This window comes from Trachinotus anak, unplaced genomic scaffold, assembly GCF_046630095.1.
Source record: "Trachinotus anak isolate AG129_WGS33_773 ecotype Australia unplaced genomic scaffold, CSIRO_AGI_Tana_v1 ptg000023l, whole genome shotgun sequence".
In the NCBI taxonomy this organism is placed as follows: Eukaryota; Metazoa; Chordata; class Actinopteri; order Carangiformes; family Carangidae; genus Trachinotus; species Trachinotus anak.
In genome coordinates this window covers 4,244,324-4,260,663 of record NW_027273874.1, presented here as the reverse complement: position 1 = coordinate 4,260,663, position 16,340 = coordinate 4,244,324, and the positions used below count along the sequence as shown (strand labels likewise).

The window sequence follows — 16,340 nt, the reverse complement described above, 5'->3', positions numbered from 1 at the left end:
GTTAGCGATTTACAGAATATCATGTCAGAAATGTGTTGATAATCAGGAGCTGCCTCTGTTGAAACTCCAGCTGGTTGTTAAATGTTTATCATGAGTTTGACTGTTTGTCAGATGGATCATGTCTGATGAGGTTTCAATCTTTATTTTAGTGCTGAACACACTCTTCTATGGAAAGACTGAAGGTAACCAGTTGTTTTTCTTTCCTGTTTTTTCTCACTTATAAAATATTGTCTTTAATATCTGTCTCCTACTTATTATCAACAATATCATTTTTAATCACATCCTCTTAGTGCTGATATATTATCATGTATGAAGCATTTTATTTTAATAATATAATGATATCATTAAACTAGACTAGATCAGTGTCTAACAGTGTGAAATTGCATATTCTTCAGAGCAGTTGATGTTGGTGTTTATGTTTTCTGTGTAGTGCTGTATGCATGTTGTGGTGTTCATGTATGGAGACCAAATGTTGTGCTGACCCTCAGGCCAGAGTCTGTTCCCTTCATACCAGGGACGTCACTAGGATTGAAAGACAGGGGGGGCTTAGCCCCCATGGTTGTAGGTGGGAATGTGTGCAGCAAATACTTTTCCTCACACCTCAATAGGCTTCATGAATGAATTTATGATTAGTTGTAGAGCATTTATCTTCCAAATGTGACTGAAGACAGTCGACCAGTACATTGAATAGAAGGTAACATAATGATGTGGTGTGTTGCTTAATTAGTTTAGTTGCTGGTAGTTTAGTTCAAGGTCCTAGTGAAATTTGACAACACAGTACAAATGAAGTATGAATGAATCTTTCTTCTGCTTCACAACTCTGCCAACTGTTGATGGAAAGTTAACGTTGCTTAACAGAGAAGCGATGACATGCAGCTTCCCCCTGGGTCCCTCTGCCCGCCTGTCTGCCTAGTACAGCAGGGGAAACAACCACAAGGACCATTTTAATCAAATAATGACAACTTGTGTTATTATTTATTTCAACTCATAGTCTTGCTTCTTTATGTTAAGTGCATGCCTGCACTGTTTTGTTATTTACAAAAAGCCCATGCTTCATACAGCTGGGTTTAGTTTTCATTTGTTCATCTGGTGATTTTAATGGGGCAGGGCAGTGAGCCACCAGAGGGCACTGATGAGTCTCCACCACAGGTACAGTCAGTCCCAACAGTCCTGTGAGCAGCACAGATCATCTCACTGAACTTAGGTTATTAGCATGTGTGCTGACTGCCACAGTGTCTTCTTGGCATCACCTGCAGGAGAGAGTCAAGTTAGAAAGTGAAAAGTTCACAACAGAAATGCTCTTTTCAAAATAGTTGTTCAGCCTGGTTGGGATCTGGTGACAGCGACGGCCTTAACATATGATTCACAATGTTTTCATTTGAATGAAACCATTCAATAATTATCAGTCGAAAAAGTGATAAACACCTTTGTTTTTCACTGGATTTAATGTGTTAAGTTGTTTTCTTACTGTGTGTTTTTGTCAACAGTTTCCAATAAGGTCACTGTGACCCTGCAACCAAACTGGCCTCTGATATACAGAGGAGAGACGATCACTGTCAGATGTGAGATCCAGGGAGGTGGAGACACTGAGTGGACGTATGAATGGAGAACACCCAGCTCACACACACCTCCATCACACAGTGAATACAGGATCAGCAGAGCCACTGACACAGGAGACTACAGGTGTAGGGGTAGAAGTGGTTATTCCTTCACACAGTGGAGTGATGTCATCAGACTGACTGTATCATGTAAGTTGGATTTTCATTTATTCTGAAAGTATCATTTTAATGTTTTCATTGATTTGAATTAAACAGGAAACATTTTCCCTGTAACAATAATGACGTCTCTTATGAGCAGCTGAGTAACAAACTGTGGTTGTTTTTATAGTGAGAGCAGAGTAAGTGAAGTGGAGCCATGATTCAGTGGACTGTTGAAGTGTAATGACTGACAGAGAGATGCTCAGGAAGAACAGAGAACTATGTGGTTTCTTCCATGAAGTGAAGAACAAATCACAGTGAATCTGAGCTGAGCTCAGCAACAGGAGCTCAGCAGCTGTATCACTTCTTCTTGTCTGGGAACCAGGCCACTGATCTCTGCACTAATGAAACATGAACAGTACCTAGTTAGTTAGTTAGATATGGTAACTGCTGTGTTTCCTAAATCAGTTATCAACCAATGAGAGTCATGTGCTGTTTGTCACTTTCATGTGATGGTAATAGATTTTTTTATTCCAGTCATTTATTTGTTTCTTTTGGTCCAATCTGAACAGCTGATCAACCCAAGGCCACTGTGACACCATCCTCAACAACAACCATACCAGCAGGGGGCAGAGTGACACTGACCTGCTCTGTGGACGACTCTGATGACTGGAGATACGACTGGTTCAGACGTGTCTCACACTCTTCAGCAGCTGATCCAGTAAGATCTGTTGAACCAGGCAGAGATCTGGTTGTCTCAGAGGGAGGTCTGTACCTCTGCAGAGGAAGGAGAGGAGACCCAGAGATCCTCACAGAGAAAAGTAATGAAGTCCTCATTCTGAAAACTGGTGAGTTTAGTCATTTAATATTCATTGTTCTGTTCAAATCTGTTGTCAGTAGTTTAAAAAAGAGTCATTTGGTGTCAAGAGGGAAACAGGAGAATTTTAATGGATAAATGAAAATAGAGCAGCAGCTCTTAATCCTGAGGATGGAAAAACACAACATGTTAGTCTCTCTGCAGGTTGTGTGATCATGAAATTGTCTCGGTTCTTGAACACAACACAGCCCCATGATTGAGCTGAGTTTCCTCCAGCTGGTGTGTGTGTGTGTGTCTGTGTGTGTGTTTGATTTGTATAATGATAATAAAATGTAAAAAAAAAATGTATCTTTCATGAATCCATTTTGATAAACTTGATAAAGTTCGATCTGATACTTTTGTTGGTTTAAATTTTTTTCAGAAACACTTTGTTTGATGTTTTTTCATGTTTTAGTTTTTCACCTGTTTGTGTTGTTGTTGTTGAATCATTTTTGTATTTTTATCAGTAGAAATCTTACTACAAACCTCTGTGTTTGATTTGATCTTATACTTAGTTGTTAAACTTAGTTGTTTTCTTACTGTATGTTTTTATCAACAGTTTCCAATCAGGTCACTGTGACCCTGCAACCAAACTGGCCTCTGATATACAGAGGAGAGAAGATCACTGTCAGATGTGAGATCCAGGGAGGTGGAGACACTGAGTGGACGTATGAATGGAGAACACCCAGCTCACACACACCTCCATCACACAGTGAATACAGGATCAGCAGAGCTACTGAGTCTGACACAGGAGACTACAGGTGTAGGGGTAGAAGTGGTTATTCCTTCACACAGTGGAGTGATGTCATCAGATTGACTGTATCACGTGAGTTGGATTTTCTTTCATTCATACAAAAATGTTGCGTTTTACATTTTTTATAATCTGTTTCAGTTAAATACAACAACACAAACACCTCTGACATTATTGTAGCTCTCTCCAGCTACTCAGGAGAAAATTGATATTTTTTTATTGTAGTAACAAAAGATCTGGAAAAGAGCTTTTTCTGTAACATCAGAGTAACTTTGTATGTACTATACAGTTCCAACACATGGAAAATAAAATGCAGCATCACCTCAAAAAGTAAAGTGTTTTTTCCCACTGTGGCCTGTGCACATGTACACATGCTGAGGACATGACAGCAAAGAGTTATTCACTCAGTTGTTTTTAGCAAACACTACAGCTGCCCTGGTGTCTAATATATCTTATATTTCCTTCATTCATCTCTAGAGGTTTCAGGTTTTGAAAACTTTAAGGAAAGAGTTTGGTCTCATGAGCAACACCTGCTACAATATGATGAGCAGGACACACCACAGAATTTAGCAACAAACGGTGGATTGTGGCTTGTGTTAGTTTCTGTCAGAACTTTTCACTTTTTACAGCTACAAGTCGGCAGAAATGTTCATTTCCAGCACAGTTGTCCCGACTGGTTCAGAGTTTTGTAACACAGGGATAAAGAGTGTGAACCACTGTTTTCTCCTCAGAGAATTTCTGCCTTCAGTTTTCATGGGTCCTTTTTGAGTCGGATTCAGTTTTCAAAATTTGATTTGATTTTTAAATTCCACTGTACAACTATGGAACAGTTTTCTATGTGAACCATATTAAATACAAATGAAGCTGAGGAGGACATATTTCAAACAATGTGTCAGAGGTTCTTTGTGTAATTAATTTTGATGGTAGCAGCTGCAAAATTAATTGGTGAATGTTAAAATACGTCAATGTGGACAAAGGGCTGGATGTGAGTTGGCTGAAATCAGTTTCTCAGAAAACACCTGTAATAACTTTCAGTGTAAAAGTCTGATCACAGTTTATGAAACAAGGTAATAAAATTAAATATTTTTTTCTGGAACAAATCCTATTTAACCACTGACTGGTTTTGTTTTTCACTGTAAACTGAACAGCAGATAAACCCCGGGCCTCACTGACAGCAGACACCACAGTCATACCGCAGGGAGATCACTTCTTCTTGTCTGGGAACCAGGCCACTGATCTCTGCACTAATGAAACATGAACAGTACCTAGTTAGTTAGTTAGATATGGTAACTGCTGTGTTTCCTAAATCAGTTATCAACCAATGAGAGTCATGTGCTGTTTGTCACTTTCATGTGATGGTAATAGATTTTTTATTCCAGTTATTTATTTGTTTCTTTTGGTCCAATCTGAACAGCTGATAAACCCAAGGCCACTGTGACACCATCCTCAACAACAACCATACCAGCAGGGGGCAGAGTGACACTGACCTGCTCTGTGGACGACTCTGATGACTGGAGATACGACTGGTTCAGACGTGTCTCACGCTCTTCAGTAGCTGATCCAGTAAGAGCTGTTGAACCAGGCAGAGATCTGGTTGTCTCAGAGGGAGGTCTGTACCACTGCAGAGGAAGGAGAGGAGACCCAGAGATCCTCACAGAGAAAAGTAATGACGTCCTCATTCTGAAAACTGGTGAGTTTAGTCATTTAATATTCATTGTTCTGTTCAAATCTGGTGTCAGTAGTTTAAAAAAGAGTCATTTGGTGTCAAGAGGGAAACAGGAGAATTTTAATGGATAAATGAAAATAGAGCAGCAGCTCTTAATCCTGAGGATGGAAAAACACAACATGTCAGTCTCTCTGCAGGTTGTGTGAACATGAAATTGTCTTGGTTCTTGAACACAACACAGCCCCATGATTGAGCTGAGTTTCCTCCAGCTGGTGTGCGTCTGTGTGTGTGTGTTTGATTTGTATAATTATTATAAAATGTAAAAAAAAAAAAAATTATCTTTCATGAATCCATTTTCATAAACTTGAGAAAGTTTTGTTGCTCATGAAAGAGTTGTTTTCTGATCTGATCATTTTGTTGGGTTGAATTTGTTTTAGAAACACTTTGCTTGATGTGTTTTCATATTTTAGTTTTTCACCTGTTTGTGTTGTAGTTGTTAATTAATTTTTGTATTTTTATCAGTAGAAATCTTACTACAAACCTCTGTGTTTGATTTTATGTTATACTTAGTTGTTTAACTTTGTTGTTTTCTTACTGTGTGTTTTTATCAACAGTTTCCAATCAGGTCACTGTGACCCTGCAACCAAACTGGCCTCTGATATACAGAGGAGAGGAGATCACTGTCAGATGTGAGATCCAGGGAGGTGGAGACACTGAGTGGACGTATGAATGGAGAACACCCAGCTCACACACACCTCCATCACACAGTGAATACAGGATCAGCAGAGCTGCTGAGTCTGACACAGGAGACTACAGGTGTAGGGGTAGAAGTGGTTATTCCTTCACACAGTGGAGTGATGTCATAAGATTGACAGTATCACGTGAGTTGAACGTCTTTCATTCATACAAAAATGTTGCGTTTTACATTTTTTATAATCTGTTCCATGTAAATACAACAACACAAACACCTCTGACATTATTGTAGCTCTCTCCAGCTACTCAGGAGAAAATTGATAGTTTTTTATTGTAGTTACAAAAGACCTGGAAAAGAGCTTTTTCTGTAACATCAGAGTGACTTCGTATGTACTATACAGTTCCAACACATGGAAAATAAAATGCAGCATCACCTCAAAAAGTAAAGTGTTTTTTTCCCACTGTGGCCTGTGCACATGTACACATGCTGAGGACATGACAGCAAAGAGTTATTCACTCAGTTGTTTTTAGCAAACACTACAGCTGCCGTGGTGTCTAATATATCTTCTATTTCCTTCATTCATCTCTAGAGGTTTCAGGTTTTGAAAACTTTAAGGAAAGAGTTTGGTCTCATGAGCAACACCTGCTACAATATGATGAGCAGGACACACCACAGAATTTAGTAACAAACGGTGGATTGTGGCTTGTGTTAGTTTCTGTCAGAACTTTTCACTTTTTACAGCTACAAGTCGGCAGAAATGTTCATTTCCAGCACAGTTGTCCCGACTGGTTCAGAGTTTTGTAACACAGGGATAAAGAGTGTGAACCACTGTTTTCTCCTCAGAGAATTTCTGCCTTGTGTGCAGTTGTTGTCCAGTTCAGCTCTGTTGTGTTTTGTGTGCAGGCGTCACAGTGGGATAGTTTTCATGGGTCCTTTTTGAGTCGGATTCAGTTTTCAAAATTTGATTTGATTTTTAAATTCCACTGTACAACTATGGAACAGTTTTCTATGTGAACCATATTAAATACAAATGAAGCTGAGGAGGACATATTTCAAACAATGTGTCAGAGGTTCTTTGTGTAATTAATTTTGATGGTAGCAGCTGCAAAATTAATTGGTGAATGTTAAAATACATCAATGTGGACAAAGGGCTGGATGTGAGTTGGCTGAAATCAGTTTCTCAGAAAACACCTGTAATAACTTTCAGTGTAAAAGTCTGATCACAGTTTATGAAACAAGGTAATAAAATAAAATGTGTTTTTCTGGAACAAATCCTATTTAACCATTGACTGGTTTTGTTTTTCACTGTAAACTGAACAGCAGATAAACCCCGGGCCTCACTGACAGCAGACACCACAGTCATACCAGCAGGGGGCAGAGTGACACTGACCTGCTCTGTGGACCCATCATCTGGTTGGAAATACGACTGGTACAGAGACAATAAACTCTCTGAACCTCTGAACACACATGATGCTGATTTCCACACAACTGGACAAATCAGTGTCTCACAGGGAGGAGTCTACAGCTGCAGAGGAGGAAGAGGAGACCCAGTTTACTACACAAAGTACAGTCAGGAAGTTAGGATTGGTGAGTTTGGAAATAAACACACAACGTAGAATAAATCTATTGTATATTCATGATGCATCATTAAGATGGACGGAAAAACATTATATCTGATGTTAATTAAACCTTTTGGTGTTTTTATGTTCTTATTTATAAATTCTTGACCATGAACAGCCCCAAACAGGGCTGTTGTGACTCTGCAGCCCGACTGGACTGAGATCTACAGAGGAGAGAGGATCAGTGTCAGCTGTGAGATCCAGGGAGGAGACACTGAGTGGACGTATGAATGGGAAACTACCAGCTCATTGAAACCTTCAAATCAACATGAACACAGGATTAGTTCTGCTTCATCGTCCCACAGTGGAGAGTACAGGTGTAGGGGCAGGATGAAAAGTGCTCGACGTAATACAACAGAGTGGAGTGCTGCAGTCAACCTGACAGTGTATGACAGTAAGTCAGATCATTATCATTTAAACTGAAGATGTTAACAAGTTCAAATGTTTTTGTTAGTATATAATCAGATTGTATCTTAATGTTTGTTCATTTTATGTATTTGTTGATAATGTTCTGAGAGAAAAATGATTCCATGTCCAGAGACCAGACGTCATCACATGTTTTGATCCTGAGAAAATGACTTTCCAACAGATAAACCCCGGCCTGTCCTCACTGTGTCTCCATCATGGCTGAGTCCTGGAGCCTCAGTGACTCTGAAGTGTGAGGTTGAACATCCATCTGCAGGATGGAGGTTCTCCTGGTATAAGGCTGTTCCTGATGTATCACACACCTCCTACAGCTATGAGCTGCTCCCTGGTAGCAGCAGTGGGACTGAACAGGATTCCTACATCGTCCATGGTCAGACACACACAGCAGGATATGTGTGTGAGGCTGGAAGAGGAGACCCAGTGTTTTACACTGAGATCAGTGAACCACAGTTTGTCTGGTCTGGAGGTGAGTTTGTTGTTTCTTTGTTTTTTTAAGCCAAGAAGCAAATGTTCAGTCATGACCTGAATTCATCCATGTTTTTGTCTGTGAGCAACTTTTCTTAAAAACAAATGTTGGTAAACAAACTGACTTTTACGTTCATGGTCCCCAGTGGAAGAAATGTATTGATTTAGTTTTTTTCCATCAAGACCAACTTTAAGTTTTTCAACCTGCTGAACAAAGAAAATTTTGATATTAGATGATTTTAAATACTGAAGTTGGTTGAATATCTTTCTCTCCTTGTTTCCTTTTTTCCTTAATCCTAAACAAACCAAAGATCAACACAGGAACATTTACACTGAGATCTCTTTCATTTTAATATCTCTGTCTGGTTTGACTCTTTTCTATGTGTTGTTTTCCAGATGTTCATCCATCAGCGTCTCTCACAGTGAGTCCTGACAGAGTGCAGCACTTCATCTCTGAGGATATCTCACTGAGCTGTGAGGGAAACTCTACTGAGTGGAGAGTGAGGAGGTTTCCTGAGGGTGGCTCCCTGTCCTGTTCTGACTGGAGGAGAATGACTGGATCCAGATGTGACATGTTCTCATCACAGCGTAGTGATGCAGTGTACTGGTGTGAGTCTGGATCAGGAGAGTTCAGCAACACAGTCAACATCACTCAACATGGTACGTTTTATTACATTTTCTTTGTGTTTCATTTTTTCTGGTATTTGAAGTATTTTCAACGTCTCATGTGATTTAATTCATCATATCTTAGAACTGAGTTGTTGACATATACAGAGACTTTCTGAGAGTTTGATCCATGACTCTGCTACATGGTCTGTTCAGTGACTGTCTGTGACCAAACAGACAAAATAACTTCCTCTATGTTCTGTAGATTTAACATCAATAGTTTCATATTAAAAGAAAATGAAATGTCAGTGTTCAGTCAGTCTTCTTCACAATTTAGCAGCATAATAATCTTGGTGGCAGGTTTCACTTCACTTACTTCATCCTCAAATTGCATCCAAACTTTGGTCCCAGTAAATATCTTTTCCTTCCAAAGTACTTTGTCAAAAATAATGTTTCTGTAACAAATCACAATAAACGCTCAAGATTTGTATCTGTAAATTGTTATTCTCTCGATTATCACATGAAAAAATGCCATCAAACAACATCACAAGTCCTCTGCAAAGTAATAAAATAAAGTTGGGTTCTGGTCAAATGAGGCTGTAATGAAGCATCAAAAATGAACTTTTCTTGTAAAAGTTGGGATTTAATACAGTTTGACTGTTTTTACAGATGCAGTTATTTTCGTGATAAGTACAAAAAATGTAGTTTATTGATGGGCAATGAACTTTATATTGACTTCTCACCTGTGGCAGCAACTAAACATCACATCATCATCATCACAGTCTCAGCTTTTCTCTTATTCTGTTTCCAAAGAGAAAACAGTCACATGTTGCCCCGAATCATGACGAGGGTTTGGTTTAGTGTCGTTGTTGTATGTTCACAGGGGAGATGAAGAAAACAAGTACTGTGTAATTTATAGATCAATGTAAAAAGCTGTTGTTTATTTGGCAACAGTGATCTGTGAGACACATCCAGCAGGTTGTAAGAGAACGAGATCAAATGTCTTATGATGATCCTGTAAAATAAATCAGAACTGCATCAGAATAAAAACAGATGTGTAATCTATTCTCATCATTACATGTCAGCTGGTTGTAAAGGTCTGCAGCAGCTGATCTCTGACTGCAGCTTCACATTCTGACTGTTTTACAGATGATTATCATGATGGTGTTATCCTGGTGAGCCCCGTCCGTCCTGTGACTGAGGGAGAGTCTGTTACTCTTGGCTGCAGATTCAGGACAGAAAAAAATCTTTCCAGTGTGTTTTTCTACCATAATGACAAACTGATCCAAAGTGATACCAGGACGGAGCTGAATATCTCTGCAGTGTCAAAATCAGATGAAGGTTTCTACAAGTGTCAGTCCTCAGGAGAAGTGTCACCACAGAGTTGGATGTCAGTTAAAGGTGAGTGGGATTCAAATATTTTAGGCTTTTTTTGTTTTTTGAACAAAGAAACACTGTGAACATATTATATATTTATATGGACATGTTGTAGATTTTGGTGTGTTTTAGAGTTTTGTCTTTACTTACATCTCATTTATTTGAATGTATTTTTTTAAATCCAGTTAAGACAAGTCCAATATAAATACATTGCTTCATACTATAATTAATTTCAATAAAATTTCATATTTACAGCAGCGGTGTCAGGACCAGAAAGTTCTTCATTTCCTGTGTTGCTGATCGTTGGGCTGGTTTGTGGAATAGTATTGATTATTGTCCCGCTGCTGTGTGGCTGCAGAAAGTCAACAGGTGAGACATTGATTATTAAAAATCTGTGACCAGTTCTGACATCATGTCATGGAGCAGTGGTTCACTTTTCAATACAAATCCTACTGTGCTTTTTACAGGTCCATGTGTTCACAGGTTTGTACAACACACTCTCTTCTCTCCTCTGCAACTTAAAAGCAGCTCTACACTTTACATCTTTATATTTTTTTACTTCTAAATTTTCCTGCTAATTGCTATTAATATACATTTTTAAACTCCGTGTTTCAGGCTCACTCAGACTCACAGAGGGAATCAGGGCTCTGCTACAGACCAAATAGTCAAACATGATGAAAATCAACAGCAAGTATATTCCTCTCTTCTCCACGGTCAGTTTTTCATCTCACTTCAAACACTTTCACAACTGTTTCTTACTCAGTTTCTATTTGATAGAGACCAGGAAATATTTCGATCCATTTGCATCTGGTTCTCCAAGACTGTCCTCATTCCTTCTGCTGCTGGAGTTAAACCAAACCTCAGTAATTTAACAAGTTACTTCAGGAAGTTCTTTAGTTCAAATGACTGTCACAGACATGAGGTGACTGATGTGACTTTGTTTTGATTTTCACTGACCTGTAGGTGACGTCTGTGTCTACGAATCAATCAGAGGATCTGAAAACACTGGAGAAGGTTCAGTATTTTTACTTTTACTAATGTTGAGCTGATGGAAGCTGCAGTCCTGAGAGCTGGGGAAAAAAAAAAAATTTCACATAAATTAAGTGTTGGGGTGGTAAAAAAAACACATTGCAAAGATTGTTTTGTTTTTACTAAATTTTATTAGCATTTTACAACATGTGCCCTGTAATGCACAACAGGATTTCATTGATCTTGAGCATGAGGTCCAACTCATTGACTTTTTACTGGCTATTGGCCAGTAGGCCTCGGCTAAGGACGAACTGAATATGTTGGGTTTGCCAATTCACAAATACCATTGTTTTACTGTTGCACCCAGGCATTCTGCATCTGGAAGGACTTGGACTGTTGACCATTTCAGGCAAGTGGATCGCACCATATTTTCTTATTCTCTCATCTGGGTGCTGCTTCTTTTTCTTGACTGTTGGAGAGAATTCTTCATCACTTGAGTCACTCTCGTCTTGTTGACATCCCTGTCCCTGGGTTATCAGTTCCTCAGCCAAGAGGAGTTTGAACTCCAGGTACTGGGAGGTGTCCTTTGCAGGTCTTTGCAAGGCCTGGCTGTGTTGTCGGTCCTGAAGCTACAAGTTGGTAATGGCTAAATCAGTGATGTGAAGCATGGTGCGAACAGTCCACTTCTTGGCTCGGTTGGACATTCTGTTGAAGCTGAGCATGCGATCGCACATGTCAACCCCTCCCATGTTGCTGTTATATTCTGCAACCACTGCAGGTCCTGGGACTTCGACTTGCCTCTTTTGTTTCTTTGACCATCTGGTGCAGGTATCCTGGGGCTCAATCCCATGGGCGGTTGATGCCATGACAACAGGCTTGTTGTCCATCCACTTGGTGACTGCTATTTCATCAGGTCTCCGTACGATCATTTCTGATGACCCTCTTGGTTTTGTGTTCAGGATCTTGTCAGCAGTGAAGTGGCACCCTTTTGGGATTCGATTCTTTTGAATTGTTCCTATAGCAGGCAGGCCCCTTTCCTGAAGAGCGTCCAGGAGACTGATGGTGGTAAAATACCGGTCAAAGTAGACCAGTGTTCCTCTGGGAACCGTCAGGACTGCATTTCCATCTATCCCCATCTGTTGGACTTGAGTGAAGGTGTTCTTTCCCATGTAGGTTTCAAAGTCCAGCACTAAGCCACCTGGACTTGCAAGAACAAACACCTTTAATCCTGTTGGATTTGGCTTCCCAGGCACAAGCTGATGAACTGGACACCGGCTGATAAATGGAGCAATCTGTTCATCAATACAGACCTTTGCTGGCCTAGGTAGGTTGAGGCAACCTTGGAGGACTCTCTTCAGATCTGGTCTGACTTTCCAAAGGGGATCCTTTTTCTTGTCCTCTTCTGCCACTTCCAGATCATTGACCACTTTCAGCAAAGATCTGATCTTGTACAAATGATGACGTGTCATGGAGTCACCCATAATTGGAACTCTTGTTTTGGCAGCCCAATACATTTTGATTCTCAGATATCCAAGGCTTGCCGTGTACACTGAGATTCCCATGAAGGCCTTGATTTCTTCTGGTGTTGTGCTTAAGCCAAAGCCTGAATCCTGAAGAAGGAGAGGTCCTGAATTAGATCCTCATGAATGTGCTGCTGAAAATACTGCTGTGGGCTCCAATTACTCCAGGTTATAGGGGTACCATCATCTGTAATTCTGTGTTCTTCCAACACAGGCATGAACCTAAGAGAAAGAAAAGGCACAATTTAGCAGAATTAATGTGTAAATTTTTAAATTTACAACGCCTTTACACAATAGCAATAAGTCCGTACATGTATCAAATCAATTTCCTGGAAGACATCTCTGGAGGTTATCTTTCCTTTTTTGCTCTAATTAAAAACCCAAAATCCCTACATGTTGGCTTTGGCCCATAGAGGACAACGGCACACATCAGCTGGGCCTGTGTTTTGGTCATCTTCGGTTGGCCCTGCGTCTTGGTCATTTTCATCTGATTCCTCATCTGGGCTCTCACCCTCTCCTGTCTTGCTGCATGGACTCTCATCTTCTGATAAATCTATGTCTGAATCTCCCTCAGTGATTCTGAAAAGAATTCTCTCTTCCTCTGTCAAAGAGCTGTCTACTAAAAGAAAGAGAAATAATTACAAAGTACAAAGTCCCGATGTGCACTACAGTGTACATTAAATTAATCAATGATTTTTCCTATCAAACTAATTAAGCTCAGCTCTGAAAACTCATTCAAATTACTCCATAGATGTTTACTCACCAAAAACAAACAAAATATAACATTCAAAAACATGTTAAATAAAAATGATATGCTTACCTTTCTTTCTTCCATAAAATGTGCTTGTGCTTATGCTAGCCATTTAAAAAAAGACAGGAAATGGAAAGTTGGCAAGGCCACACCCCCACACATGGGACATCATTTTAAAGTTACAGTTCCTCTCTAAGAAACATCAGGACTTAGTAAAGTGGTATGTATGAGAGTTATGTGCAAAATTTGAATGTGCACTGCAGTGCACAAAAATAAATTACTGAGTCTCAGGAGGATATAATTATATAGGAGTGAGACATCTGCGTCTATGAATCAGTCAGAGGATCTGAAAACACTGGAAAAGGTTCAGTACTTTTACTTTTACTAATGTTAAGCTGATAGAAGCTGCAGTATATAATTATGTAGGAGTGATTAATATTAAAGTCAGTGAAAACATTATTTCCTCAGGTCAACCAGACAGTAATGTCACTAATGTCACATCTCCTGTTGAGATTTATACAAAAATGAAATCCTGTCATGTGATCATTTTAACAGGTCAGTGTGATGGTGCAGAGGAGAGCTCTGACTATATTAATGTGAATCCAGATTCAGCCACAGGTACAAACATTAACATCAGTTATTTATCTTATTTTATCTTTTTTCTTCAAATGTTCCACATAGAAATTGTAATATTTTTCTGAATGTATCACGTTTGCTTTCAATGATATAAATGATGTTTTCATATAATGTCAGATAGGATGTCTCAGTTTTCCAGCTGTTTATTGTGATTTTGTTTCAGGTCCATAAAAAGATGATCATCAACAAAACAAGAGCGACATGGATAACAACATAAAAGAACACATGTTTTGTGCAGCTGAGCAGCCATCTACATAAAATAAACATGATATAAATTTTACTGGGCATTTCTCTGGAGATGCACAATATTAATAGATTCACTTGTTATCCTACAAAAATATGAATATTTAATATTTCCTCAAACTGAGCATCTCAACGACATTGTTGTGTAATGATAAATCCTATTTCTACTATATTTTATATATTTATATGTCTTTGTCTGTTTTTATATGCTTTTGGGGTTTTTTTGTATGTTGTTTTCTTACTAAAAGCAGTGGGTTTGTAAATAAATATAATAAAATGAAATGAACAATCATGGTTGGATTGTCAATTCAATTCAATTCCATTCAGTTGTATTTGTATATCACCAAATCATATACAATATACGTTATCTCAAGGCACTTTACAGGGTAAGGTCAAGACCTTTCTTTGTTATAGAGAAAAACCCAACAGTTCCCACAAAGAGCAGCACTTGGCGACAGGGGGGAGGAAAAACTCCCTTTTAACAGGAAGAAACCTCCAACAGAACCGGGCTCAGGGTGGGCGGCCGTCTGCCTCGACCGGTTGGGTTTAGGAGGAGAAAGAGGGGGTGAGGGGAAGAGAGATGTATAGGTAATGGTGTTATCAATAATAATGAGAGATAACAGTGGTAAATAGTAATGATGAGTAGTGGTAGATCTGGATCCTGCTGCTCCAGAGGCAGAGAGACCTGCAGAATGAGGACAGAGAGAGGGAGAGAGAGAAGAAGAACAAACTATGGGAGAGAAAAAAAATACAAAGATAATGGCATTAAATAGTCGAGAGAGAGAGAGAGACAGAGAGCCCAGTGCATCATGGGAATCCCCCAGCAGTCTAGCTCTATAGCAGCATAACTAAGGGATGGGTCAGGACATACCCGAGCCAGTCCTAACTATAAGCTTTATCAAAGAGGACAGTTTTAAGCCTGATCTTAAAGGTAGAGAGGGGGTCTGCCTCCCGAACCCACACTGGGAGCTGGTTCCACAGGAGAGGAGCCTGATAGCTGAAGGCTCTGCCCCCCATTCTGCTCTTACAAACTCTCAAACACAAGTAGACCTGCATTTAGAGAGCGAAGTGTCCTATTGGGAAAATAGGGAACTATCAGCTCTCCAAGGTACCATGGTGCCTGACCATGAATGGCTTTGTATGTGAGGAGGAGGATTTAAAATTCTATCCTGGATTTTACAGGGAGCCAATGCAGAGAAGCTAACACAGGAGAGATGTGATCTCGTTTCCTAGTTCCTGTCTTTTGTGATGATAGAAGAGTCATTATTAACATGAACAAACTGGAGTCTAATCTGACAAATATGACTTAAACCAGCTTAGTGCGGTTCCTTTAATGCCGACCATATGCTCTAGTCTCTGTAATAAAATCTTATGATCGATGGTGTCAAATGCAGCACTAAGATCTAGGAGGACAAGTATAGAGACAAATCCATCTTCTGAGTTTATGAGGAGATCATTGGTAACCTTAACCAGAGCTGTTTCTGTGCTATGATGGACTCTAAAACCTGACTGAAAATCTTCAAACAAACCATTCCTGTGCAAATAATCACATAACTGGTTTGCAACAACCTTCTCAAGCATTTTGGAAAAAAAGGGGAGGTTGGATATAGGTCTATAATTGGCCAAAACATCTGGATCGAGAGTAGGCTTTTTAAGTAAAGGTTTAATTACTGCAACTTTAAAAGCCTGCGGTACATAACCAGTTGATAAAGATAAGTTCATCAGACTTGATATCGAGGTGGCGATTAAAGGAAAAACTTCTAGAAGACAAGTCCATGGTTTAGATGAAGAAACTGTTGAAGTGAGCTCAGAGAGATCTACAGGAGAGAAACAGTCAAAATATAAGCCAGTTACAGTGGACTCTGAGGCTGCTGAACTGGACAGTACATCTGAGCCGGCTGTGGGGAGGAGATGGTGATTTTTTTCTCTAACAGAGACAATTTTACTTGTAAAGAAGCTCATGAAGTCATTACAACTGAGGGCTAAAGGTGTAGATGGATCAACAGAGCTGTAGCTGTCTGTCAGCCTGGCTACAGTGCTGAACAGAAACCTGGGATTGTTCTT

The 16,340-nt window shown here is 39.5% G+C and overlaps 2 protein-coding genes across 2 annotated transcripts in view; both read left to right on the top strand.

The window, feature by feature from the left end:
- The window catches only part of LOC139606626 (basement membrane-specific heparan sulfate proteoglycan core protein-like), a 372,062-nt gene that overhangs the window by 278,317 nt on the left and 77,405 nt on the right, over window positions 1-16,340 (top strand). The gene's annotated exons all lie outside the window — the stretch shown is intronic.
- LOC139606605 (low affinity immunoglobulin gamma Fc region receptor II-like) lies at window positions 556-10,822 on the top strand. Its single transcript, XM_071458866.1, has 6 exons — window positions 556-565; window positions 1,488-1,748; window positions 6,985-7,241; window positions 8,176-8,179; window positions 10,416-10,526; window positions 10,773-10,822. Exons 1-6 carry the CDS (start codon window positions 556-558, stop codon window positions 10,820-10,822), a joined length of 693 nt encoding a protein of 230 aa, XP_071314967.1.

Excerpts from the sequence above, each read along its gene's own strand:
- LOC139606605 (XM_071458866.1), top strand. Across the intron at positions 1,749-6,984 it reads CATCAGACTGACTGTATCAT|CAGATAAACCCCGGGCCTCA; the intron begins GTAAGTTGGATT and ends TAAACTGAACAG. Across the intron at positions 10,527-10,772 it reads TGGCTGCAGAAAGTCAACAG|GCTCACTCAGACTCACAGAG; the intron begins GTGAGACATTGA and ends TCCGTGTTTCAG.